The sequence below is a fragment of the Mauremys reevesii genome, linkage group 1, assembly GCF_016161935.1.
Source record: "Mauremys reevesii isolate NIE-2019 linkage group 1, ASM1616193v1, whole genome shotgun sequence".
In the NCBI taxonomy this organism is placed as follows: Eukaryota; Metazoa; Chordata; order Testudines; family Geoemydidae; genus Mauremys; species Mauremys reevesii.
In genome coordinates, this window is record NC_052623.1 from 254,249,082 (window position 1) to 254,275,399 (window position 26,318).

At 41.4% G+C, this 26,318-nt stretch overlaps 1 protein-coding gene across 25 annotated transcripts in view; it reads left to right on the forward strand.

The window, feature by feature from the left end:
- Positions 1–26,318, forward strand: part of BICD1 (BICD cargo adaptor 1) — a 392,914-nt gene that overhangs the window by 214,664 nt on the left and 151,932 nt on the right. For 22 of the 25 annotated variants that reach the window (XR_005582691.1, XM_039480665.1, XM_039480746.1 and 19 more), the window contains exons 5-7: positions 2,197–3,291; positions 14,348–14,499; positions 25,648–25,689. Coding sequence is in view for 24 of the 25 variants with exons in the window: in XM_039480665.1 (XP_039336599.1) it covers positions 2,197–3,291; positions 14,348–14,499; positions 25,648–25,689 (1,289 nt within the window). In the remaining variant the exon portion in view is untranslated. The remainder of the gene's footprint in view (positions 1–2,196; positions 3,292–14,347; positions 14,500–25,647; positions 25,690–26,318) is intronic. The other 3 variants (XM_039480675.1, XM_039480696.1, XM_039480801.1) reach the window with 1 other exon arrangement.

The following is a 26,318-nucleotide window of genomic DNA, read 5'->3' on the forward strand; positions in this document are numbered from 1 at the left end:
GATACTGAGTCTCTCTTCCACCTGCACACAAAAGAATTAAGAGTTTTAAAGAGGCTTTCAAATGGCTTCTATTTTTCCACCTACAATTTTGTGTCTGCTGCTGACTACAGGTGCAAAAACAGAGGCCAGGTTTTAAAAACAGACATAAACCATCCATCATGCACTTAACCCTTTAAATTGGGAAATGCAGAATTTCTAGCTATAGGAGAGTCTGAACTTCACTTTAGAACACTGAATGAACATTAATGATATTAATATTCTTTTTTATAAAGTCTTTAAAAGCCTTTTTTCCCCATATAAATTTTGCAGAGACTGATTTGACTTTCCCAGATATTGGTTGGGGAGATACCTATTGGGGGAAATGCTTTTTAAAAGGCTTTTAGAAACAGGAAGCTCTGATTTAGTAATTCTGTTTCCCATAAAACGAAGATGGAATTGGCATTTTTCTCCAAATATATAAATAGAGAGCTGGGAAGACGCAACAGTGGCTACCAAAGAGCACACAGAGTTATTCACAATTAAATCTAACCTGCTCACAACCCACACTCTAATCCTGCACATATTGAAATTACTGTCAAAAACACCCATTGAAACCATGGGGAGCAAGGATAGACCCACAGTCTTTTACCTTCCATTGCATCACCAGTTCTGATCTGGACAAAGACACATGGGAAACTTTAAATTTTCTGGGTTTTTTTATGTATGACAATCTGCATCTGAAGAGACCAAACTACTAACAATTAACCTGGTTCCCTTGCTTTGAGACGTTCTGTATTAAACCACTGGAGGAATGGCCATTCTCCATGGCACCATCTCCTTTTTAACCTCCAGATTTCTCTGTGGAAAGCTAGGACAGAATTAATATAGCTCAGAGCCAATGGCAGCTCAGCCCCTGCTTTCCTTCTCCCAGGCAGGAGATGATGTGGCCCCAAAACTTTATAGCACACATACAGATTGCTGCCTTTTGATTGACACCATCTGTGTCCACCTCCAGGTTTGTAACAGAGCCAGTTTTAGTCCCCAGGGTGTGCTGCAAGGACCATGTTTTCTCCCATGTCTTTGAGGAGATGAGTGCCAAGTGGGGGTACATAGTGGTGGAGTGCACGTCTGGGGATTATGTGTGTGCTGTAATTTCTATTTCTATTTATGTTGTTGCTGCATTACTTCATTTGAGCTGGGAGAATTTATGCATCTGTTTAATGTATTTTTTAAAGATTGTCAGGGATACCCAAGAGCACTGATAGGGTGCTTTTCATAATTGTTGGTAAAAATCCAAATAAATAAATAAATAATGATGGTGAAAGAATGGCAGAGTTTTTCACAGAAACTCCTACATTAATTTCTACGCTTAGGGGAGAAATGTATATGTATCATTATGATGCATTATATCATGAAGTAGGCTGAATAATGTGTGGTGGTTGTTTAAAATTCAGAGAACATATTTTGGGATAAATCTGATATTTAATGAGAAACCAGTCACTGTCAATTTAGATAGCTAAGCAGAATTGCTAGGGAAGTGGGTAGCTCTTGATGAAATAAGCACTAATAATAAGAAATAATGACCACCTGTCATTAGACTACTGCAAATGGGAGGGGGAGTTGAGATTTTCAGACTCTCTAGGAGATTTATATGTGTACCTACAATTTAATTTTAAAATTAATGGCTGGTGTGTCTAAATTTCCTCAAGTGCTTTGAAACCTCAACTAGGTTACATGGTTGCGGGGGGAAAATGCTATTGGCAATGTTTGGTGACCAGCACATGAAGATTGAGAACTGGCCTATACAGGGGCTGCAGAGCACCATTTAAAGTGTGTGTGTGTGTGGGGGGGGAATAGATCCCTGCCCCCCTCCTGACCCTTCTCTTCCCCTCTCTGGCACCCCACCATCAACATGACCCTCCTGGCCTGTGACCCCATCCACCTACCTCCTCCAAATTTGAGCAAATCATGCTGCAACCTGGTGAAGAGGTTTGTCCCACTCATGTTTGTCCCAGCAGCCTCTCCGTCATGACAGAGAGGAGGCCAGGACAAATTTGAGCGAGTGGCATTGTGACCTGGCACACGTGGTCACAGCACCGCTGAGGTTTGGCTTGGCCAAAAAGTTGGGCCATGGCATAGGCTTCATGGCCTATGGGTCTAGGTCTCTTAGTTTAATTCCCTTCTCAAATGTTAATATTCTTTATTATATCACTCCAGGTGGAGAGAGAAAAGGCTATTCTCCTGGCCAACCTTCAGGAGTCCCAGACGCAGCTAGAACACACAAAGGGAGCCCTGACTGAGCAACATGAGCGGGTCCACAGGCTCACAGAGCACGTCAACGCCATGAGGGGACTGCAGAGCAACAAGGAGCTGAAAGTAGAGCTGGACTGTGAGAAGGGCCGAGACTCCAGCGAGGAAACTCATGACTATGAAGTAGACATCAATGGCCTGGAGATCCTAGAGTGTAAATACAAAGTGGCCGTGACAGAAGTGATTGACCTTAAAGCTGAGATAAAGGCCTTAAAGGAGAAATACAATAAATGTGTGGAAACATACACCGAAGAAAAGGCGAAGTATGAGAGCAGGATCCAGAGGTATGATGAGCAGGTGACGAACCTGGAAAAATCAACTAAGGAAAGTTACGAGAAAATGGTTCACATAGAAAAAGAGTTGCAAAGGATGACAAGCGTAGCGAATGAAAACCATAATACCCTCAACACAGCCCAGGATGAGCTGGTGACATTTAGTGAAGAGCTGGCTCAGCTCTATCACCATGTATGTTTGTGTAATAATGAAACTCCCAATAGGGTCATGTTGGACTATTACAGGCAAAGTAGAGTCACTCGTAGTGGGAGCCTGAAGGGACCTGATGATCCTAGGGGACTCCTGTCTCCACGGCTCACCAGAAGAGGAACGGCATCCCCGGTAGAAGCCAGGACCCCAACTGAGCATGTTTCGAAAGAGAGCATAGAGGCTGGCAAAGAACAAAGTCCAACCAAGACACCTACGATTTCTCCTGTCATCACGGCCCCTCCTTCCTCTCCAGTCTCTGACACCAGTGACATACGCAAAGAGCCAATGAATATCTACAACCTAAATGCAATAATACGGGACCAAATCAAGCACCTGCAGAAGGCTGTAGATCGGTCACTGCAGCTGTCACGCCAGCGTGCGGCAGCACGTGAATTGGTGCCCATGATTGATAAGGACAAGGAGGCCTTAATGGAAGAAATACTGAAACTGAAGTCCCTGCTGAGTACAAAACGGGAGCAGATAGCAACCCTGAGGGCAGTGTTGAAAGCCAACAAACAGGTAAGTGAGTAGCAATGCTGTCAGTTTGTGGGGATCAGTATTTTCATAGCTGATTTATGTGCCTTTCAGCAGGTATTGTGATAGACATTGAAGAATCAGCTGACCATCTTTCCAGTCAGTCACAATGAGGCTGAGGGTTTTCTTGTTTAACTCCCTGCAATCTTTCTGCATAGTCTTTTTACAGCACCCAACCTTGTCCTAAAGGATGGGCAGAGTGAGTGACTTGCTGCAGAGTTTGAGACCTCAATGTCATTACATGGATCAGCCCAGGGTGAGAGTAAGTTAAAGGACTTACTGGTATGCCGGAGTCGTCAGCAGGGGTGTGGCCTCAACTGGAAGAGGCATAGCCTAAACCAGAAGAGGAGGATGCCTTTAAATAACCCCTGGAGCCATAGGTGCCAACTTTTCCTGGCGCCAATGGTGCTCAACCCCCTCCCTCGCCTCTGGCCCTGCCCCGACTCCACCCCTGCCCCCATTCCAATCCCTTCCCAAAGTCCCCACCCCAACTCCCCCCATCCCTGCGCCTATTGGACCCCTTCCCCCATCCCTGGCCTGGCCCTGCCTCTTCCCCGATCGTGCCGCATTCCCCCTGTTCCCCCCTCCCTCCCAGCGCTTTCTGCCACAAAACAGCAGTTTTGCAGTGGCAAGCACTGAGAGCTAGCGGGAGAAGCGGAGGAGTGCTCAGGGGAGGAGCCGGAGGTGGAGGTGAGCTGTGGGGGGGGAGGGGAGTTGCACCCACCAATTTTTCCCTGTGGGGCTCCAGCCCCAGAGCACCCACAGAGTCAGTGCCTATGCCCAGAGCTACCAGCTGCAGAGCTACCAGTGCTCCAGCAGCTGGGCTCAGGCGGCACTTTAAAAGGCCTGGGGTTCCGGTGGTGGGCAGTCCTGGGCCCTTTACATCCCCACAGGAGCCCTGCTGCCGCTACCCCAGGGTAGTGGCAGCAAGGCTCAGGCGGCGCTTTAAAGGACCTGGGTCTCCCTGCAGCAGCAGGAGCCCCAGGCCCTTTAAATCACCACCCGAGCCCAGCTGCCAGGGTAGCAGAAGCAGGGCTACCATGGGGCTTTAAATGGCCAGGGGCTCCGGCTGCTGCAGGGAGACCCGGCCCTTTAAAGGACCACCTGAGCCCTGCTACCACTATCCCAGGGCTTCGGCAGTGGGGCTCAGGAGGTGATTTAAAGGGCCCTGGCTGCTGCAGGTACCCCTGGGTCCTTTAAATCACCAGCCTGGGTAAGCCAGTCCAGTCCAGCATGGTGTACCAGTCTGTACCAGGTTACTTTCACCTCTGGATCAGCCTACAGGAGAAGGAGAAGGGCAGTAAGAAAGGCACAGCTAGAGCCGAGCCCTAACATGGCTCCCTAGTGGGTCTCCTGATTTGAGAAAAAATCAGGTTTTGAAGGCCACAACCAAACCTGGGTCTTCCAAATGGTAACATAATGTGCCGTAGCCTTGAGGCAGTATGCAACTCCAGGGTGCTTGGGAATTAAAAAAAAAATTCATTGCAGTTACACAGCCAAAGATCTCAAAACACTTTACAAATGTGTGTATCATTACCCCATTTTACAGGTGGGGATACTGAGGCATAGAAAGGCTAAGTGATTCCACCAAAGACATGACGTGGGTCAGGATTAGAATCCAGGCCTCCTGACTCCCATTCTCCAGCTGTAACCATTAGACTACAATGTTTTGTGCTATCCTAACAACGGTGGGTGCTCTCTGCTAAACAAATTCAGTGATTGATCCCTTTATAGTCAACAGTAGTTAAATGGCAGCAATAACCCACGCACTCTAGGTAGGGGAAAACATTTATTTCTGCAAAGCAAAATAATCAGCAAAATTGTAGACCCTTCTGATTATTGAACAATGTCTGATAATTTAATACGAATGAGTGGATCACACAACTCTCTTGGGTATGCAAATCTCTTATCCAATTTGGATACTAGTTTGTCACTGCAGTCACCTGGCCAGATATAATGGGTCTGGTTTTCCTTTCTATACTGGTTTTACATCAGTAAAACTCTATTGACTTAAATGCAATTACTCCTGATTTTGAGTGGGTTGGAATTTTTCCAATATTTGTTTTTCAGAAATGCCATTTTATTGCCATTGAAATTTTTTGTCTGTCTTTTCTAAAATAAGAAATACTGACTTTTAAAAAAAATATGTATCACTTTGGGAAAAAGCTGATCAAAAACACCACTTTTAAAAATTATTTTGAAAATGATAAAAAGGAGATTAAAAAATTTTCAAAAATGAAATAAAGATTTGAAAATTTGTCTCAAATTTTCTTTTAATTTTGTGACCAGGTCTATTCTTGATATTGTATAGTAAGACGAGAATAAGGTGCATTGTATGTTAAATGTAAAATGTCAATCACCATGTTCATTTATTTGTGTTATACCCCTATCGCCAACCCTTTGCTTTTGTATCTTTAGGCACCAGTCTTGCAAACGATTATGCACGGTGTTCTCTGCAAAAATCTAGGGCACCCTGCCTATACCCTGCCAAGGGCTCAAGGCATGAACTGGTTAATTTTGGTACCCCCACCCTTTCCCTACAGAGAGCTCGGGTTGTAAAGCACATACCCTTACCCATGGAGCTCAGGGTAAACCTGGTCAATTTAAGTACCCCCCCTTTCCCATGGGGCTCTGGGCTATACAGGTCTGCGTAACATTTTCCCAGTGAAAGAGCCTTACACAGCTGTGCTCTAAACATCTATTTATTAGCAACACACACAAAATACATCTGCCAAGCAAAGCTATTATGCTCACCACTCCCAAAATATAGACAAATTTCACCCGATGGCCAGTCAGGATCCACTCATCTGGGGATGCTGGTGCTGCCTCTGCACATCATGGTCATGCAAGGGGGTCAGAGTTCTAGCAGCTTGATGTTGAACTGCAGGCCGGAGATGGTTCCCAAAGAGCATTGTTTTTCATTTACATTATATAGGTAAAACTAGATCCATCCTTCAAATTTACTAAACCTATTACATTATTCAACACCCTTAGGTAACAACATTTAACCAATCATGCACTGGCACCTATGTTTTCTTCTCCCTGCTCTTTACATTTTATCTTTCATGCCCAAATTGTATCTTATTTATGACCTCCTTTTGTTTGTGCAGATTGTCAGCATAAATTCGCTGGTCAGAGCTTATCTTATCTATTTCCCCATTTGTTGGGGGTTTTCTGTATCCTCCCTAAACTTCCCAGCGCCTGGGTGTCTCTACTTTACAACCCTTGGTGTTAGAACTCTTGTTAGGTGCATTCCTGAGGTGGGGGTGTCTTAGCAGCAGCAGAGCATTTTTTCTTAATTTTAGTGGTGAAATCCCTGAGTTTCACCCAAGGCTAATCAAGGCTACTTTAGTATGGGGATGAGCTAAGTCCCAGGCCCAACTACAATGTACTTGTACTTAACTTTAAGCAGGTGTAGTTCCACTGACATCCATAGAACTACTTATCCTCAAACATGTGTTCAAGTGTTTGCAGGATCAAGGCCATAGACTGTAAACTCTTGAGGGCTTTTCCATCATCTGTGTTAGTTCAGAGACAATGAGTCTCAATCCTGATTAGGTCACTGCTATAATATAAATGATGATAGGCTGAAAATGTAAAATCACCCAGAGGTCAGGAAATACAACACTAAAGATTCCAAGTTAAAGTAACTGTGCTTGTACTGTGTTGTTCCAGTGATTTTTATTTTTTTTTTTTTTTTTATACATATATTAACACACACTAAAGAAAAGAGAGAACTATGGATCTTTATGTTATGTGTTTTAAGGTGTGCAAACTCTGCCTGAAAAAAAAATGTGTGAAAAAAAAAATGTGGGGTTCTGTGTCTGTTTCTCAATGACTCCAGTCGATTGTGCTCAGTTTGCAAGTAAAAAGATGTCTCTTAATTGCTAACTTTGCAAACTCATCCTAATACTTGAAAGCCGATCAGCTTTATTTCCATGTCATGCTTCACCAACAATAATCTAACTCCTCAGTCTCGGAGGGGGGTTGGGGGGGGGGGGAGTCTTGGGGTCTGTCAGGGGGGGGGGGTGGATAGGGGTCAGGGCAGCAGTCAGTGGGGGGAGCAAGAAAGGGGGTCAGGGGGCAGTTAGGGTGGGGAGGTCTCTGGAGGGATCCTGTCAGGGAGAGCTGCCCAGGTAGTGCCCACACACCCTGACCCCCCCCCCCAACCCTCATTCTAGCTCCTGCCCAGACCCCCCCCCCCCCCTGTGCTCAGTGCACTCCCACCCTCAGCTCAGTGCAGAGAGAGGAAGAGAATGGGCCAGAACCAGGGAGAAGGTAGGTACCCACTGTATGTGGGGAGGGCCAGGACACCAGACTGGCAGCAGGCTGAGCGGGTCCGGCAGCCAGGATCCCAGCTGGCAGGAGACGGCGGATGGAACCCCTGAGTGGCAGTGGGCTGAGCCGCTCAGTCCACTGCCGGTCTGGGGTCCCGGCCGCCAGCCCCGCACAGTCCGCTGCCACTCTGGGGTTCTGGCTGCTGGACCCTTGCCAGCCGGGGTCCCGGCCGCAGGCCTCACTCAGCCTGCTGCCGACCTAGGTAAACAGAACCCCAGACCAGCAGTGGGCTGAGTGGGCCGGCGGTGTAAGATCAACATTTTAATTTCATTTTAAATGAAGCTTCTTAAATATTTTGAAAACCTTTATTATTTTACAATACAACACTAGTTTAGTTATATAATATATAGACTTACAGAGAGATCTTCTAAAAAACATTAAAACGTATGACCGGCACGCGGAACCTTAAATTAGAGCGAATAAATGAAGACTTGGCACACCGCTTCTGAAAGGTTGCCGACCCCTGATCTAACTATTAATCTAGGTCCTTATCACTATAGTGTCTGAGCACGAATAACCCCATCCTAATACAGGTATATTGTCAATGTAGATGTGGTGTAACTGAGATACACCCTTGCTCTAGGCCAGGGGTTGGCAACCTTTCAGAAGTGGTGTGCCGAGTCTTCATTTATTCACTCTAATTTAAGGTTTCACGTGCCAGTAACACATTTTAACATTTTTAGAAAGTCTCTTTCTATAAGTCTATAATATATAACTAAACTATTGTTGTATGTTAAGTAAATAAGGCTTTTAAAATGTTTAAGAAGCTTCATTTAAAAATAATTAAATTAAAATTCAGAGCCCCCTGGACCGATGGCCAGGACCCGGGCAGTGTGAGTGCCACTGAAAATCAGCTCACGTACCGCCTTCGGCACGCGTGCCATACATTGCCTGCCCCTGCTCTAGGCCCTTTGATCTAGGTAAAAGGGCAGAGGTAAAAGCCTCAGACCCAACCAGGGGAGGATTCCCCAGCACAGAACCCCAGAAGAGAGTCCTGAGGCTGCGCTCAGAGGACCCGGGGGTGTGTGGTTGGGGGGCTGCTGGGGCTGCAGTGCTCAGAGCTGAGAAGATTCCAGGCAGCCCTGCAGCCCATATAGCAGCCTGGGAAGGCTGTGGTAACTTAGGGCCTGTCTTAAGTAAAACAGTTAGCTCAAGTTAATATGTTCTCTTTACTGCACTGGAGCTAGTGTAGCTCAGAACAACCACACTGCAAAGCAACAGACAGCAGAGTTACATGGAATCATTTGATTAGCAGCCCGGAGTGATTGGATTAGCTGATGATGAGTTATAACTTGAGCTGTTGCATCTTCACTGCATTATGAGCTCAAGCTTCAACCCACCCCACTAACGGGCCAGCTATCTCCTAGCTCAAGCTTAAAGTACCACTTAACTCAAGCTAGAGATTTTTGTGTGTGGATGGGAGTCAAGTTAGGGGTGACACTCAAGACACACCCTCAGACAGTCTCCTAGGACTGTCTATGTTATGCCAGGGGCCACAGGGCTGCCTGGGATTGGGAGGAGACAATGGCACAAAGCCACCATAGGCCCACCTCCTTCTGGGTTGCAAATACTGTGCTGTGCTTTTAGAAAGGTCAGCGCATATTCTCACCCTTTCTGTCCAAGAAAGCAGTCGAGACCCATCACATCCCTGGCCTCTTTGATTCTTGCTACATTGGCCTTGGTATTCTAAATAATGTCTAAAATCCTTTTTAGAAATGGCATCACTGTTTTAAAAAAATGCCTATTGTTTATTATTATTAATTATTATTGTTGTTGTGATTAATTTTTATTTGATTTTTCATAAAGAAACACACTGAAAAGTACAAAAGGGTTAAATGACTTTGTTTATGTTTCGAAATACAGCATGCTTCATGGGATCTTCAATACAAGTATGTAATTTTACAAGTAAACAGTCACAGCAATGAATAATTTTGCTTTTTCGATAACATCTTCTGGTGAGGAACAGTGGGCATAATACTAAAAAAGAGGCATTAAATTAATGCCAAAGAGTTAGTGTGTTTAGGAAAACATACCTATTTAAGAAGAGCATATTACTCTCTTCTTACCATCATTCAACAAAAGGAAAGGCTCCTTAGAAACAAAATGCAGGATTATGGTTTGGATATTGCTTAGGTAATGACATTACACAGTAAACCTAGGAAACATGGGTGCTATCTAGTGGCCGCCAAGTAGCACTGTAACTTCATTCTGAAAAAGAAAACTGCATCGTGTTGCTAAAAGAAACAGTACAATGAAGTGTTTCACTAACATTTTCTGCTAAGTTGGCATTATAACCAGTAGCTCCTGAAAAAAAAAAGGTACAGTACTGCCTCTTAACTTGAATTATGCTTATCTGACTGAAGGAAAACAATCAAGGAACTTACAGTCCTCTTTGCTCATATTACAGTAGCCCTCAAAAGCACCAAACAGGATTAGAGTCCCATTATGCTAAAAAAAAATATACTAACTTAGAGGAGGACAGTGTCTGCCTCAAAGACCTTGAAACCTAAAATATCCAGACAAAAAAAACAGAAAAAGGGTGGTGAAAATGGGATCAAGCAGTTTGACCAAGGTTATGATGATGAACATACCTTTTGTTAGTTCACTTTCTTCTTTTTATTTTATGCATACATTTATTCAGCGCTTCACTTGCTGTATCAACACTAGTTTGGGAGCAAAACATAGAATCTTAAAAATCTAAAGCAATAGTAAAGTAATTATACTAACCATAAGGCTCACATCAATAATGGTTCTGATTTTTGGTTTCAAATAACATGTAGAAAATAAAATAAACCTGCCTACAATGGGGAAATTCAACAGTCTGAGAATTTCCTTTAAATTAATTAAAAATAAATACATACATTAAATAAAATCCCCTACTGCAGGCAAATATGGTGAACAGTAGGACTCTCTAGTCCCCTCTAGTCTATTCAGTATCCATTTTACATATGTGCTGGCTGCAGCCATGATGCTTCTATCTTTGACAACTGGGGTGTCTCCTCAAGTCCTGAGACATTGCAGGAATTACTTGAGGACCTAAAATATCCCCCTGAGCCTTAAGCCAAAAGCCTGGAGTTAGGCAGATATAGTAAAATGGAGATTTTGTACTTTGAATGCAAATGTAGATCATGATACTAAGTACTCCTCAAAGTGCTATGTATTTTCCATAACTAAAATAGCAGGCCCACTGTTTTGCTTTTTTATGTGTAAAAAATGAAGTACTTACCATTTTAGCATTTTTCATTTTTTTCAGTAACAAGTATCGCTCATTTGTTTTGTTTCACACACTGTTACCATAAAGCAAGTGGCAAGACATTTCTAAATGTGTAAAGTTGTCTTGAAACTTGAAATATCTAAACTGAAAAAGAGTAAACAAAGCAAAGCTTGCGTGTGGGCTATAGTTTTAAGGCCACAACTTTTGAGAGATTGAATTTGGAACAGAAAAAGAGTCCTTCTATAATATTGATAGACTGGGGGGAAGAGTTGAGACAGGCAGTGCAAACGTATGCATGTACAGATGCTCTGCCCTATTCCTTTGGAAGCCATTTAGGTATATCTGCAGGTTTTTGATAGAGGAATTTGTTTTCTATTATCTTGCCTAGCTGTATTTTTCTTGATTTTGTTTGCTTTGCCTTTGGTGCGCTTGTACTCGCTTATGTTTGAAGATGACTTTGAGAAGAGTTGCCTTAGACTACATAATTTTACATGTAAAAGCTTGTGTGGAGCAGAGGAAGCTCACTGGGGACCTCCAGGAGGATTTTCAGTTTTTAATTTTGTTATATACCTACTCTTTTAGACTACAGTGTATTGAGAAGAGAAAGACCTGAAGGTTTTGGTGCATTGACTCATTTTTGATGGGAATTCAGGAGTAGTTATAATAATTTACATTTATACATTTCTTTTTGCCCTGTATGGTCCTAAAATGGTTTACAAATTTAAACTGAAATACAAACTAAATGTTGGGATCGCTTCAACCAGCAAAGAAACACAGTTGTTCTGGGGTGGAATGTTGCAGCACTGTCGGCAGCAATATCAAAACAGGACATGACATACTGAATGCCATATCCATGTATCTGTTGTACAATTTGTTAGCACTGTGGCACCAAAGAAAAAGATCCTTGAGAAATCACGTCAGCTGTAGCAGAGGAGTACAGACTGTATTTTAAGTCTGACAGTGTGTATCCTAGATGGGCAGTGGCAGTGGGAGACAGTTCAGGAATGAGCGGTAACTGTTCTCTAAAATATTTTTGTACCAGCTCAGAGGAAATTAACACAGCCATGATTTACCAGATAGATGTTTCCTTGAAATCTACATTATCAACTTGTAAGGTTCTAGAGGAATGTTTATATTGTCCCTCTCAAAATGGCAATCATCTCCCATTGTTCTCAATGAGACTAAGGCCCCAAATTCCCTATAGGACGAGGGTTAGTCCCCTGTGCTGTGTGGAGGTAGAGATACTCAGTATCATTGTGAACAATGAGGGAGAGAGAGAGACAGACCTTCCTCAAAATGGCCACCAACGGGTGAGTGTCATAGTTCCTGTCCTATTGAGAACCGTGGAAGATAGCAGACATTTTGAAAAAGGGCTTTTCTTTGTAGAGTTCTCAGTAGTACAACGCTGTATTGAGACTTTCAGTTATCAAGAATAGGAAAAATTACCATTAATCCAAAAATAAATTATTAAAATGCAGTCAATGCGCACATTTTCTCTGAGTGCTAACTCTATGGGAAGTTATTGTGTATGGGAAGTGTGTTATTCCATTACTGAGATCATTGGGGGTGGGGAAGGGCAAAGTCTAGCACCAGATACTAAATTACTTTACATCACTTTGATTCCTAAACAAATCAGCAGCTGTACTTGTAAACTCTTAGAAGACACATTCTATACTCAAACAAGAAGTGTGGTAAATTTGGGGAGGATATGCAGTATTGTTCATACAAAGCAAAGAAGTTTGGATTCCTGCTTTTAAGTACAAAACAGAACTCAGCCTTAACTATGGAGTCACTACAAACGCCTCCGTAAGGCACCCGTGGCATCTTTAAACGACAGTGACTATTGGGCTAAGTAATCTGCAGGTGACAACTCTTGACATGTGTCCCGTCTCCCTCATATCACTGAACCACTACCGCCAAACAAGTAGATACAACAGTCATTAATAATGTAATTACAACTTGATTTCTTCAAATATGGCTGTGGCAGAGCTCTGACCTTGTCCCCATGGGTCCTGCGCTTCTAGGTGATTTATGCTAGCCTCAGTGGCTCACTGTGACCCTCCACGTAGCCCTTCTCTCTCTAGGGCCAGGGTTACAGTCTACTGAGCCCTTTTCATCATAGGCCAGCAAGGAGGTTGGTGAGAGAACTCCCACAGTCTCTATCGTCCCTGGGGGCTTATTTCAGAACAGTTTAGCCTCCTGTCCTGACAGGGACCTGACTTCCCCTCCCAGGAGATGTTCCTGTAGTGGTGGGTTGGGGGGAACCCGGGCCCGCCCTCTACTCCGGGCTCCAGACCAGGGACCCTAATGGTAGCAGCTGTTGGCAGCCAACCTTTCACTGCCGGAGTTGCTACATTTTCCCTGGGCCGTTTCCCCACAGGTCTCCTGCTTCTCCCTTCTTCACCCTTACCTTAGGGCTCCCTTACTGATGGTTTGAGGGTGTCTTCATTAACCAGCCTTTCAGCCACACTTCCTCTCCTCTGGCTCCCTGGCTCTCTTCTGCCTGACTGGAGTGAGCCCTTTTTATAGTATCAGAGGGGCCTTAATTAGAGTCAGGTGGTGACATTAGCTTAATAGCCTCACCTGACTCTTTGCAGGTTAATTAGAGTCAGGTGTTCTCATTAGCCTGGAGCAGCCCCTGCTTTGGTCAGTCAGGGAACAGAAGACTATTAATCCAGTGGCCAGTATATCTGCCTTCTGCTATTCTGCTGTACCCAACTGGCCTGGGTCTATCACAATGGCCTATACACAAATGTCAGTTAATTTTAACTATCTGGAAAATTTGAAGTGACTGCATTATTCCTTTCTTAAAATCATTTGAGACAAAGAAAAAACTGATGGAGATACTACATTTCCTAAAGGATCAAATTTTAATTAGTCTTAACTCTCAAATTAATTAATGGATACACTTGTAAATTCTTAGAAAATTCATGTTATACTCAGTAAATGCTGTAAGTTTGGGGAGGATACACTGTACTTCATGTACAAAACAAAGATTGAATTTCTGGTTTACATGCAAAATAGAACTCACCTATAACTATGGAGTTGCAACTGAAGCCTCCATAGTGAACCTTCTTTCCCCTCCATCCCAACAACAAGACAAATAACACCTGCCAACAGATTTCATGGTGCGTTTGGGGTGGTTACTGGATCTACGAAAGTAACTGTGGTGATCCATGGATTTCTTATATATAGTTGACTGTAGAGTTCCATTGTTGAAGCTGATTGTGGTGTCCAGGAGGTTGATGCTGGTGTGGGAATGTTCTAGAGAGAGTGTGGTGGTTGTTGAAGTTGTGGTGGAAATCTGTGAGGGAGTTTAGGTCGTCTGTCCAGAGGATTAAAGTATCATCAATGTATCTCAGGTATATCACTGGTTTCATGGTGCATTAACTTGTGAATGAAGGTGGAAGTCAGAAATGAAATCATAACCTTGCCTCTTAGTTGTTAGCAAATTCCTTTCTCAGAAGCATATATCACTCTCTTTTTCAGACAGCTGAAGTGGCACTGGCCAATCTGAAGAATAAATATGAGAATGAAAAATCAATGGTGACTGAAACCATGACCAAACTGCGAAATGAATTAAAGGCTTTGAAAGAAGATGCAGCAACCTTCTCATCCTTGAGAGCAATGTTTGCAACCAGGTAAGGGAAACTGCCTCATAGCTTTCTCTCCAGCTCAATAGTTGAAAGGCAAGCCTATGATGTGAGGGAGAGTACATTATCATCTACATGCATTTCTTCTCATGCTCTTGATGCGCCTAGTATCTGGATACAAAAGCTACTTTCCTCAAGATGGGTGAGGCAATATCTTTTACTGTTGGTGGAAGCTTTTGAGCTTTCTGCAATACCAAAGCTTTGTTGGATGAAGGAGAATTAAGTTTGTAATGCAGACTCTGCAAAAGTTTCAAGCTTCCAAATGGCACCAAGCTGCATGCCTCTGAAAATAATGCTTTTAAGTGGCAATGCCAGTACAGCCTTGGGTAAAGTGTTAAAAATAACTATATTAGAGCCCTTTATATTTGGATTTATACTCTATTTTTTGAAGTGGAAAATAAACATTAGATTTATGTGCTTTTTGTTCACACTCAGAAAAGATAACACAGTGATTCTGCCATGTAAAAACCTTCACATTGAAAAAAAAATCTATAATTCCCTATCAGTATGGCTCTGCTATAACCCAGCACTGATAATTATCAGGTGACTGCAATTTCTCATTGCACTGTAAATTATTATTTTCTACAGCTGTTGGTATTTCATTTATTATCTTCTCGTTAATAGGTTTAAAAATGTTACACACCTTCTGCAGTGAATTTTTAGTTCTTCCCAGCAGGATCATAATTAATCACATCTTGTGGGGTTTTTTTGTTTTTGTTTTTTTTATTACTAAAGGGAACTTTCAGTTTTAGCTGGTTTCTTAAAGGTGACCTGCAAATAATTATTTTCAAAAGATCCAATACCAGCAGCAATATGTGCTGAATTCCCCCAAGTAACCAAAGAAAGAGATATTCAGCACTTTATGGGATTAAATCACCCTATTTTTCCCCTTCTAATCTGACACCACATTTACTACAGGTTCCTGCTTCATGTAGTGCCCTATCATGCACTAATTCAGGGGTTCTCAAACTGGGGGTCAGGACCCCTCACGGGGTCACGGGGTTATTACATGGGGGGTCATGAACTGTCACTGTCAGCCTCCACCCCAAACCCCACTTTGCCTCCAGCATTTACAATGGTGTTAAATATGTATACAAAATATGGCTGTCAATTACACGCAGTTAACTCATGCAATTAACTAAAAAAAATTAATCACAATTTAAAAAATTAATCTGTCTCAATTGCACTGTTAAGTAATAGAATACCAATTGAAATTTATTAAATAATGTGTATGTTTTTCTACATTTTCATATATATTGTATTTTGTGTTGTAACTGAAACCAAAGTGTATATTATTTTTTATTACAAATATTTGCACTGTAAAAATAAAATAGTATTTTTCAATTCACCTCATACAAGTACTGTAGTGCAATCGCTTTGTTGTGAAAGTGCAATTTACAGATGTAGATTTTTGTTGTTGTTACATAAGTGCATTCAAAACAAAATAATGTAAAACTTTAGAGCCTACAAGTCTACTCAGTCCTATTTCTTGTTCAGCCAATCGCTAAAACAAACAAGTTTGTTTACATTTACAGGAGATAATGCTGCCCTCTTCTTATTTACAGTGTCACCAGAAAGTGAGAGCAGGCATTTGCATGGCACTTTTGTAGCCAGAATTGCAAGGTATTTATGTGCCAGATATACTAAACATTTATATGCCCCTTCATGCTTCGGCCACCATTCCAGAGGACATGTTTCCATGCTGATGAGGCTCATTTAAAAAAAATGCATTAATTAAATTTCTGACTGAACTCCTTGGGGGAGAATTGTATGCCCCCTGCTGTTTTACCTGCATTTCACATATATTTCAAGTTCATACCAGTCTTGGATGATGACCCAGCACATGTTGTTCATTTTAGGAACACTTTCACAGCAGATTTAACAAAACACAAACAAGGTATCAATGTGAGATTTCTAAAGATATTTGCAGCACTCAACCCAAGGTTTAAGAATCTGAAATGTCTTCCAAAATCTGAGAGGGAAGAGGTGAGGAGCGTGCTTTCAGAAGTCTTAAAAGAGCAACATTCCAATGCAGAAACTACAGAACCTGAAAAAGAAAATTAACCTTCTGTTGGTGGCATTTGACTCAAAAGAGGATGAAAATGAACATGTGTTGGTCCGTACTGCTTTGGATTGTTATCGAACAAAACCCATCATCAGCATGGACGCATGTCCCCTGGCACGGTGGTTGAAGCATAAAGTGACATATGAATCTTTAGTGCATCTGGCATGTAAATACCTTGCGATGCCAGCTACAATAGTGCCATGAGAACTCCTTTCAGGTGACCTTGTAAACAAGAAGTGGGCAGCATTATCTCCTGCAAATGTAAACAAACTTGTTTGTCTGAGCAATTGGCTGAACAAGAAGTAGGACTCAGTGGACTTGAAGATTAAAATTTTACATTGTTTTAATTTTTAATGCAATTTTTTGAACATAATTCTTCATTTGTAAATTTATCTTTCATGATAAAGAAATTGTACTACTGTACTTGTATTTTTCAATTCACCTAATACTATTTCTTTTGTTTTCTTACAATGCAAATACTTGTAAGAAAAAAAATATAAAGTGAGCACTGTACACTTTGTATTCTGTGTTGTAATTGAAATCAGTATTTGAAAATGTAGAAAACATCCAAAATATTTAAATAAATGGTATTCTATTATTGTTTAACAGTGCAATTCATCACGATTAGTTTTTTAATTGCTTGACAGCCCTAATAAAAAAGTGATTTTAATATATACGGGGGGGCGTGTCACAGTCAGAGGCTTGCTATGTGCAAGGGGTCACCAGTACAAAAGTTTGAGAACCTTTGCACTAATCTAACCATATTACATGCACAGTTTCATACTGGAACTTTTCTATAGTAATTAGGAGCCAGATCAACAGCTTGTTTGAGTGAATGTAGCTTCAATGACTTCACTCCAGAAATGCATGGTTTTGTATAGGTTTTAAAAATCTGTTTGTTCATCTTTTAAAAAGCACACTTTGTGAGGTATACATAGATGTAGGCCATTCCAGTCTGCAGCAAGGACCTGAGGAGGGTGTGGCGTCAGTGGCATAAAGCAGACTGCTTATCATGTAGAGCATGAGCCAATAATCTGCTATGTGGCTGCACTTTGGAAAGCTTGAGAAAGGAAATGTCAAGGTAATGTTAGGTTGTTGGTGTACTGAATGCACCTCTTTATCCCACTTGGGACACTGTGTTCCTCCACCATTCACAGATGATTTGCTATACATTTCAAAGAGAGATGAATACAGAGATATCCCATGTTTACAATTAATTTAAATTCTAGGATGTTCTTTTGATCCCTGAATTATCAGAATACAGCATAGACAGGGACGGTTGATTACATTGTCGACCACTACACATACAGGAACTCCTCACTTAACGTTGTAGTTATGTTCCTGAAAAATGCGACTTTAAGTGAAACGATGTTAAGCAAATCCAATTTCCCCATACGAATTAATGTAAATCAGGGGGTTACCCATATATATGTAAATACACAAAAAACACAAACATTATCTCCCCACATGTCTTTAAGGATTGAATCTGAGTCATTTATTTTGCAGGATGTTTAACCATTTCTGGCCATGTTGACTTAACATAGCCATTAATGTTCTTCAGAGAGCACTTTGGCATTCAGCCATGAAGGCTGGGAGGTGTTGTACCTCAATTTCTCATTTTGTACAGCAGTTTAACCTTGTAATGGTTTTTCTGCTGTGGAAAGTTTTAGGAATGTGCATGGCATTAGCTGTGAAACTTTAACGTTATTAGGCTTTTTAATCCAGTGTGTGTTCTTACTCAACCAAACAGCATAATTATAAGGGTGTCTATTATGTACCACTTTTGACATGTTCAAGGACTTTTCCAAAAGACTGTGCACAATGTACATTTTTACAGTTTTTTTTTATCAGCAACAAGTTAGTCACAATTATTCGCAATAATATTAACATCAGTTTTATCACCTGTGTATGTCTACAATCATTTTTGTCATGCCTCGCCTTTTCTTTAGACAAATCCTGTGTTAGTCAGCTTGTTCCATGTTCCTTTTGAACCTTTGTATCTTCTTCTTTACTTTAGGGTTTTCCTTAACATAGGATTTCACTTTAACCACTTCCTTGGTGTTTTGGTATTTTAGAGTTAACCTGTACTTCCATTACATAATAACCTTTTTCCCTTTCTCCCTGTTCTGGAGGGTCAAAATCTGAGCTCTTTTGCTTAACAGAATGCATTGGCTGGCTGGGTATGTCCTCTTTGCTAATGGCTATGGGCAAGTCTGTCTTCCCCCAGTCAAGTCCGTAATTTGCATCAACACAGACACTAGCCTGTTTACCAGTTTTCAGATCCTCAGCCTTTACCAATTCCACGGCTGGACTCTGTCTTAAAGAGATACCATCTATTTTCACTAGCATGTTAGATTTAAGGTTCTTTTGTCCTTTCTCTACCAACCTCTGCTTCCACATGGAATCAGAGGTCAAGACCACTAAAAGACTACAAGACATATCCAAAATATCTAGAGATGAGAGTTTACCTAGGGTGACCAGGTGTCCCGATTTCTGGGACTTTTTCTTATATAGGCTCCTATCATCCCCTTCCCCCATCCTGATTTTTCACATTTGCTGTCTGGTCACCCTAAGTTTACCTGCCATCCCCTGTATTCTCGACAGATTAACTGCACAGCTGTTCTCTTGCTCTGCAGATTCAGCTATCCAGTTTTACCTCTGAACCTGAGATATAGACTGTTTACCTCAAAGAATTAACATGAAGACATTCCTGTCCCAACAACATTGTCTCCCCAACAAGCTGTAGGGCTGTTTAAACTCCCTAACAATTTTTAATTTATCTGAAATCTTCTCAAAGCTATCCACACTGGATTTTTTCAAAAGCAAGGCCAGTGGATCCATGCACATTTGAAAGACTTTGACCATTAGGCACCAACACACTTTCCTCAGAAGAGAGACTGTTTACTATCAACAATGGCCCATTAAGAGTCAAGGGAAACAATCCCTTTTCACAGACTTCAAAGACTTTACCAAGAAATTCCTTTTCTTCTGCAATATCATGTACTGCAACAGATTCTTTTTGAGCTTTATTTAAGTCCAGAACCGACTTTGGCACAACAGACAAAACACCAAACTCCTTCTGAGTTTCACTTACATCCAGAATCACCTCTGGCCCATCAGGAGGATTTTTACACAACCCCCTTTCAGGTAAACTGCTAGACTTCATAGTCAAAAGAGTAGAAGCATTCTCTTCCTTGTTACAAGTTTCCACACTGTCAGTGGGTAACATAGTCAAATCACCTTCATGCTTTCCTTGTGCCCTGGCTGGCTATGATATCAACCTGATCAGACATGGTTGCCATATCTTTACCCAGCAACACACTAGCAATAGGCAAAATAGAAACACCAGAATCGTTTGGTCTCTGGGAGCTATTTGTGACATTTACTGGATGCAACCTAGTTACAATGTCATTATCCCTAGCAGACACAAATTTAGGACCACTTCCTTCCTGGGCTTTAGCTATATCCAGAATCAACTTTGGGTCAACTGATAAATCTGCAACCACCGGAGGCTGACAGGCTTCTTCTGTCTGCTTTACAGACAGAGAACTAGAGAGACGCTGTTTCTCAGCAGGCATGCTGCTATTCAAAAAAGACAAACAATTGGAGATATCTTTTTCTTTGTCCCAGCACCCATGGCTGATTTCAGACACATACCCGGAAAGTGAGGCAGTTTCCTTAACAGGCAAGTTTGCTACCCCCCAACACATAAACTGCTATTCTCCACATTATACTGAGCTACTTTAAGCAAATCATTTTCACATTGGTAGGCGCACTTTCACAAGCTTTACTAGCCAATAATCCATCACTCACCAAGACTGTACCCCTTCCTTCCTCAATTAGGGCTTTAACCTGATCACCAACTTTAATTTGCTCTAGAGAAACATTTCCCTGAGTCTTATCTAATGCCAGATTCACTTCTGGGATATTAGACAGACATTTAGAAACTTTATTCACAGACAAACTGTTGTTTTACACAGACAAACAGCTATTTTCCACCTTCCTGAGGTTAGAAACACCCTCTTCCTGGTCATAGCAAAATTGGTTAAACACAGATAACTGTGTTAACATACCAACATTGTTATAAACTGGACTTTCAGAATGATACAGGTTTTGCTAAAAAAAACAGGAGTACTTGTGGCACCTTAAAGACTAACAAATTTATTTTAGCATGAGCTTTCGTGAGCTGCAGCTCACTTTTTTGGATGCATAGAATGGAACACACAGACAGGGGATATTTATACATACAGAGAACATGAAAAGGTGGAAGTATGCATACCAACAGGCAGAGTCTAATCAATTGAGATGAGCTATCGTTAGCAGGAGGAGAAAAACTTTTTGAAGTGATAATTAAGATGGCCCATAGAAGGTGTGAGGAGAACTTAACATAGGGAAATAGATTCAATTGGTGTAATGACCCAACCATTCCCAGTCTTTGTTTAGGCCACAGTTAATAGTATCTAGTTTGCATATTAATTCAAGTTCAGCAGTCTCTCTTTGGAGTCTGTTTCTGAAGTTTTTTTGTTGCAAAATTGCCACCTTCAAGTCTGTCACTGAGTGGTTAGAGAGGTTGAAGTGTTCTCCCACTGGTTTTTGGATGTTATGATTCCTGATGTCAGATTTGTGTCCATTTATTCTTTTGCGCTGTTCTTCCATTGCTTTTTTGATTTGGAGCTTAAGTCTGACAACCGTCTCCTCAGCAGCCAGCCATTCCATGTGACTTGCATGGGCTTCTTTCTTTGAGCAGCTTCTTTCTCCAGCTGGGCCAAAGCTTGCTTCTTTTGCATTTGAATTTCTGCCAGTCTTTGTTCAAACTGCTGCTGGTTTCTCACTGCAAGCATTTTCACTGTGTCTGCTTCCTGATCCCTTGTCATTAGCAGATTTTTCAGTTTTTGCTCCGGGGTCATTTTCTTAAAAGACAACCCTCTCTGTGAGCACGATTCTTCAAGGCTTTTTCTGTTATGATCTTTATAGGATCATGGGTCGTTCACTGTAACTGATTTTTAACCCTTAAATGCTCCAATATCAAAATTAATTTTGACAAGCGTGTGGTTCTGATCCAAAAACCCAATTAACCCGTGGTAATGTGTAGCCTAGCATGACTATACCACTGTGACTGAGGTCCCAGTGGGGGCCAGCTGAGGTCACTCAATTAGGGTGAACTGCAAAGAATGGGGCAGACAAACCCCAAAGCTGGTGGATAATTCAATACTTAGATTTACCAAGCCAGCATAAAACAGCTTCTTCATTACCTCACTGGTTATTCAGAAGTCAATAACACAGTTCCCTTAAAGTACCCAGCCTCAGGCCTCCATTCAGGTACCCAAGTCAAATATGATGAAGATTTCTGAAAATCATATTTCATCATATAAAGAAAAGATTCTACCAATCCCAAAGGACTGGACACATTACCTCTCAGGTTATTGAATATGCCAGATCTTACCCAAATACAGGCATAGTTAGCTATACGAATTAACATAAGGCAATTTGCTTGTTCCTCCATCATTCACAGGTGATTCGCTATACATTTCAAAGAGAGATGTATTCAGAGATATCCCATGTTTACAATTAATTTAAATGCCAGGATGTTTCTTTTGATCTCTGAATTATCAGAATACAGCATAGACAGGAACTGTTGATTACATTGTCCACCACTATACATATATCTGTAAAAACAACGAGGAGTCCTTGTGGCACCCTAGAGATGAACACATTTATTTGGGCATAAGCTTTCATGGGCTAAAAGTGGGTTCTAGCCCACGAAAGCTTATGCCCAAATAAATATGTTAGTCTCTAAGGTGCCACAAGGACTCTTCATTGTTTTTGCTGATACAGACTAACACAGCTACCACTCTGAAACATATATGTGTAAATACCCAAAACCACAAACATTATCTTCCCCTATGTCTTTAAGGGTTGAATCTGAGTCATTTATATCTGAGTCATGGCCCTTTCCGGCCATGTGTCACACCATGGAAGGGCATTGTTGGGGCCACTGTAATCAAGGGATCACTTATCAAGATCAAATGCCTTTTATTGGCCTATAGAGTTTTCCTGTATGAGTCTAACTGTATAGAGTAAAAACAATAAAATATGGATGACACTATTGCAGGCTGGTTTATTTGGAATTAGGCTCCACATGTCTGTTAGAGTTAATCAGAACCGTGAGTAACATAACATAGTGATGTGCATCAGTGTTTAAAAATGTGTCTGCATGAATTATAGAAGGCAGTGTTGGTTAAAGGTAGTAGCACTGAAGTATTCAAAGGGGGTTGTGTAGTATTTTGTGGACACAGACAGTTATAAAAAGTCAGTGTGTTTTTTAAATTTCACTGCAGATCATATGTATCAGTGCGTTTTTTGGTTCTGCTCTGCTGAAAATGTCCCCTCTCTTCTCCCTCCCCCCAAAATCTAAGGAATTTTATATTTAAGTCTCTCTTTCCAAATGCTCAAATGATACAGCAAGTCATTGTCCCCTGTTTTGAAGCACTGTATGTCTAAATAAAAAGTGCTACTCCAAACAATGTACTGTAGGCATCCATTCAAGAAAAAAAAATCTGTCTGAAAAAATGGGAGAATGTGAGATTTTTCTAATCGTGACTCTGTTGTAGCATAACCTTGAGCATGAAAATTCAGTTGTGTAATCTGCTGTTCAAGAAAAGTAGAGCGGTCCCTATGGCAACCCTGCATCACATGGTATCTGTTTCTGAGTCCATACTGCAGGAAGGGCATTTCTTGAAAGAAGAGTTATATTATAAATATGGATATTAAAATGATTTCTTCTGTCTTATAGTATTTGCAAGGAGAGTATTTTTTCCTCTATGAAGTACACTTTTCTGTTTTATAGGGAAACTTTTGTTTGTTTGTTCTGGTGCTCCGCTGTACAAAATCAGATATACCATCTTTGTGGTGATGCAGCATTTTAAATGCATGTCTTTAAGGGGGAAACAGCAGTCCTGTTCCTCACATGGATGCTAAAGGGGCAGATCCCCCATCTGCTCCCCCTCTCCTGCCAGGAGCACATGCTCCCCACAACTCTAGATCTCCTCCCACCCACCACAGGGGAAGATTTGATCAAAATCCATTTCCTGTTCAAAGGAGGATCCATTTCCCATGCTCTCCTAAGACAGTTGTTATTTTGACCTTTGCATGGATTTTTGCAAAATTTAGGGAGTCAGTTAAGGCCGGATGAGCCACGTTAACTGAGTGAGGAAATATTATGTGGTGGTGGAGAACAGGCTTGATCTCTTAACTAGTCATCTCCAGACATTCTAATGTTTGGGGTTTTTTCAAAGTGAAGAAGTTTAAGTGTAATCATGTTTTGGGGCACTAGCTGGACTCCATTAAAAGATTATTTCAGCCATAATTCTTTTACAATGGCATTTTTGTTTGTGAATATTAATAGGAAATCATGCTGAAGCTTATTCAACAGAGGAAGTGATCTTCTGGAGCCATGGACATAGATGGAACCTTGCTGGCAGAGTAGAATTTGAATTCCTATTTATTGCCTGGACGAGCAGCAGCTGATCTAATCCACTGCCAACTGCTGCTGCTCACCTGAGCCCCAGATCTGATCCCTAACCCACCCACTCAATCTGCTGCTCCTTCCTGTATCCCTAGACCTGATACAAGACGCCTGTCCTCTCTACTCCTTCTGAGTGAGTGGCAGAGGGTTTGAGCATCACTCCTGTGAAACAGTGTGACAGAGTAACACACATGGAGAGAGCATAGTAATAGACTGACACCTTTTAAAAAACAATCTTAATTTCCACATGCCACAGCAGACAATACAGTGGGAGCGGGTGAGAAAAAGCGGTCTAGTGCTGAAGGAAGGGAGAAGAGGTCTTGGCTCTCACCCCACCTTCTTGCTGGCCATCACGGCTGAGCCTGTGTTGGGAGTGGGTGTTGGTGATGGTAACTGACTGGTGGTATGGGCCAATATCAGCTTACTTCCATTCCAGAGGAAGGGGTAACTAAGGAGAAAATTGTGACTCTGAGGATAGAGCACAAGTCCCACTGAAAGTCAGTAGAATTTGTGCTTCTAAATCACTGAGGTGTATTTAAAACTCCCATTCTGAGCCACAATGCCTCTTGGAGACCCGCTTACCCACCACCCCACGTCATTTTAGCGCTTAACTTCTTTCCACACAATATCTTGTGAGGCTTAATTAATGTGTGTAAAGTGTTTGGAGATTTTCAAGGCCCTATAGATATGCATATTATTATTTCTTTAATTAGAAATGTTTACCTTTTTATCCCATGACTGCATGTTGTATGGAATATTTAACAGAGGGAAAGTACCATGGTTACCTCCTGTAAACGGGAATAGCTTCCACCATTGTGGACTTCAAGGAGACTTGTAGCACTTTGGTGATTCAGCAGCCTCAAAAGCCAATCATAGCCTTTGACTTGACTGGTTTGTGGCTATGCTTAACCTTTTAGAACACTGGTTCTCAACAAGCCATAGAAACAATGGGCCGTACATTTCTGAGAGATTATAGCATACTTTGGATAGTGGTGTAGATCAAGTGACTTTAATTGCCCTGCAATGAATTGTCAAGAATGTCTTATTGCTGTTATGAAAATAAGTTTAAGATGTATAGAAAATTAAGGATAACAGTCAGAAAACTGCTTTTATTAGGTCATCAGTGACATGCATGTGAGGTCACAACCAACCAGTAAAAAAAACTCCTAGTATGTCCAAACTTCTAAAGCCAATTTATGATGATTTCCTGTACAGCAGTGAGAAGTGTGTTTGTCTAAATTGGTTTTAATAACACACATCTTCATTAAACCTTATGTTTAAATAATAACTGCACAGTTACACTGTTTTACAAGGCAGTTGTGCAGTTGCAGAGCATGTATTCTCTGAGGTCTAAGGCCAACTGATTTTATCCCAACAAGGAAACTGCATCATTGGCATATGAAAGCAAAGCAATCAGTTCTGTTGCTAGTGTTATCCTGCTAGTGTTTGTGTTGTTGAATCTAGTAGTTACATTTTTTTGTAAATTTCCCATTGAGGATGTAGTTAGAAGTCAAAGTTTCTTTATCTCTTCTTGGGTAAACTGAAGAGGAGAACTGGAGAAGGGAGATACAAGATCTGTCGGATCCCAGTGAGTAAGAATTTAAATCTGAAATCGTGGGTATTACAGCCATTTGTATTTCAAATTGATCTAATTTCCAGGATGCTGACATCCTTCTAGTGGCCCTGTCAAATAGATTTATTAAAACACCCATAAACATAAAACTGCTTCTGTCAGCGAGAGGTGTCAGAGACAACTGTAAGCCAGCCAACATTGCGGCAATATCTGTTTTCCCCATAGTTTGAAAAATCAAATGCAGTCCTGCTTGCTAAAGCTCTGTAGAAAGCTTATATTACTGAAGCTATGGCTGGTTTACAGTGATTTTGTTTGCAATTAAAATTGCTAAAATCACTTGAAAGAAGAGCACAATGTCTATATAGATTGAGTAAAAATTTTCCAAACACTGTGATCCTGCTTTCTACCTGAAGGATAAAAGTTATAGACTAAATGGTTTCATCATTCAGTTAGCGAGAATTCAGAGGTTTATTGTGAGTCAGACATTTCGAGAGAGAAAATAAATTGATGGACTGGGTGTTTATTTCCTGTTGATAGTGCTATTAGGGTTAAATTCGTCTCTGTTACACAGTTGTAAATCCATAGTAACTCCATATACTTCTGCAGAGTTACTGTGGGGTGACACTTAAATAGGGTTTTGCCCT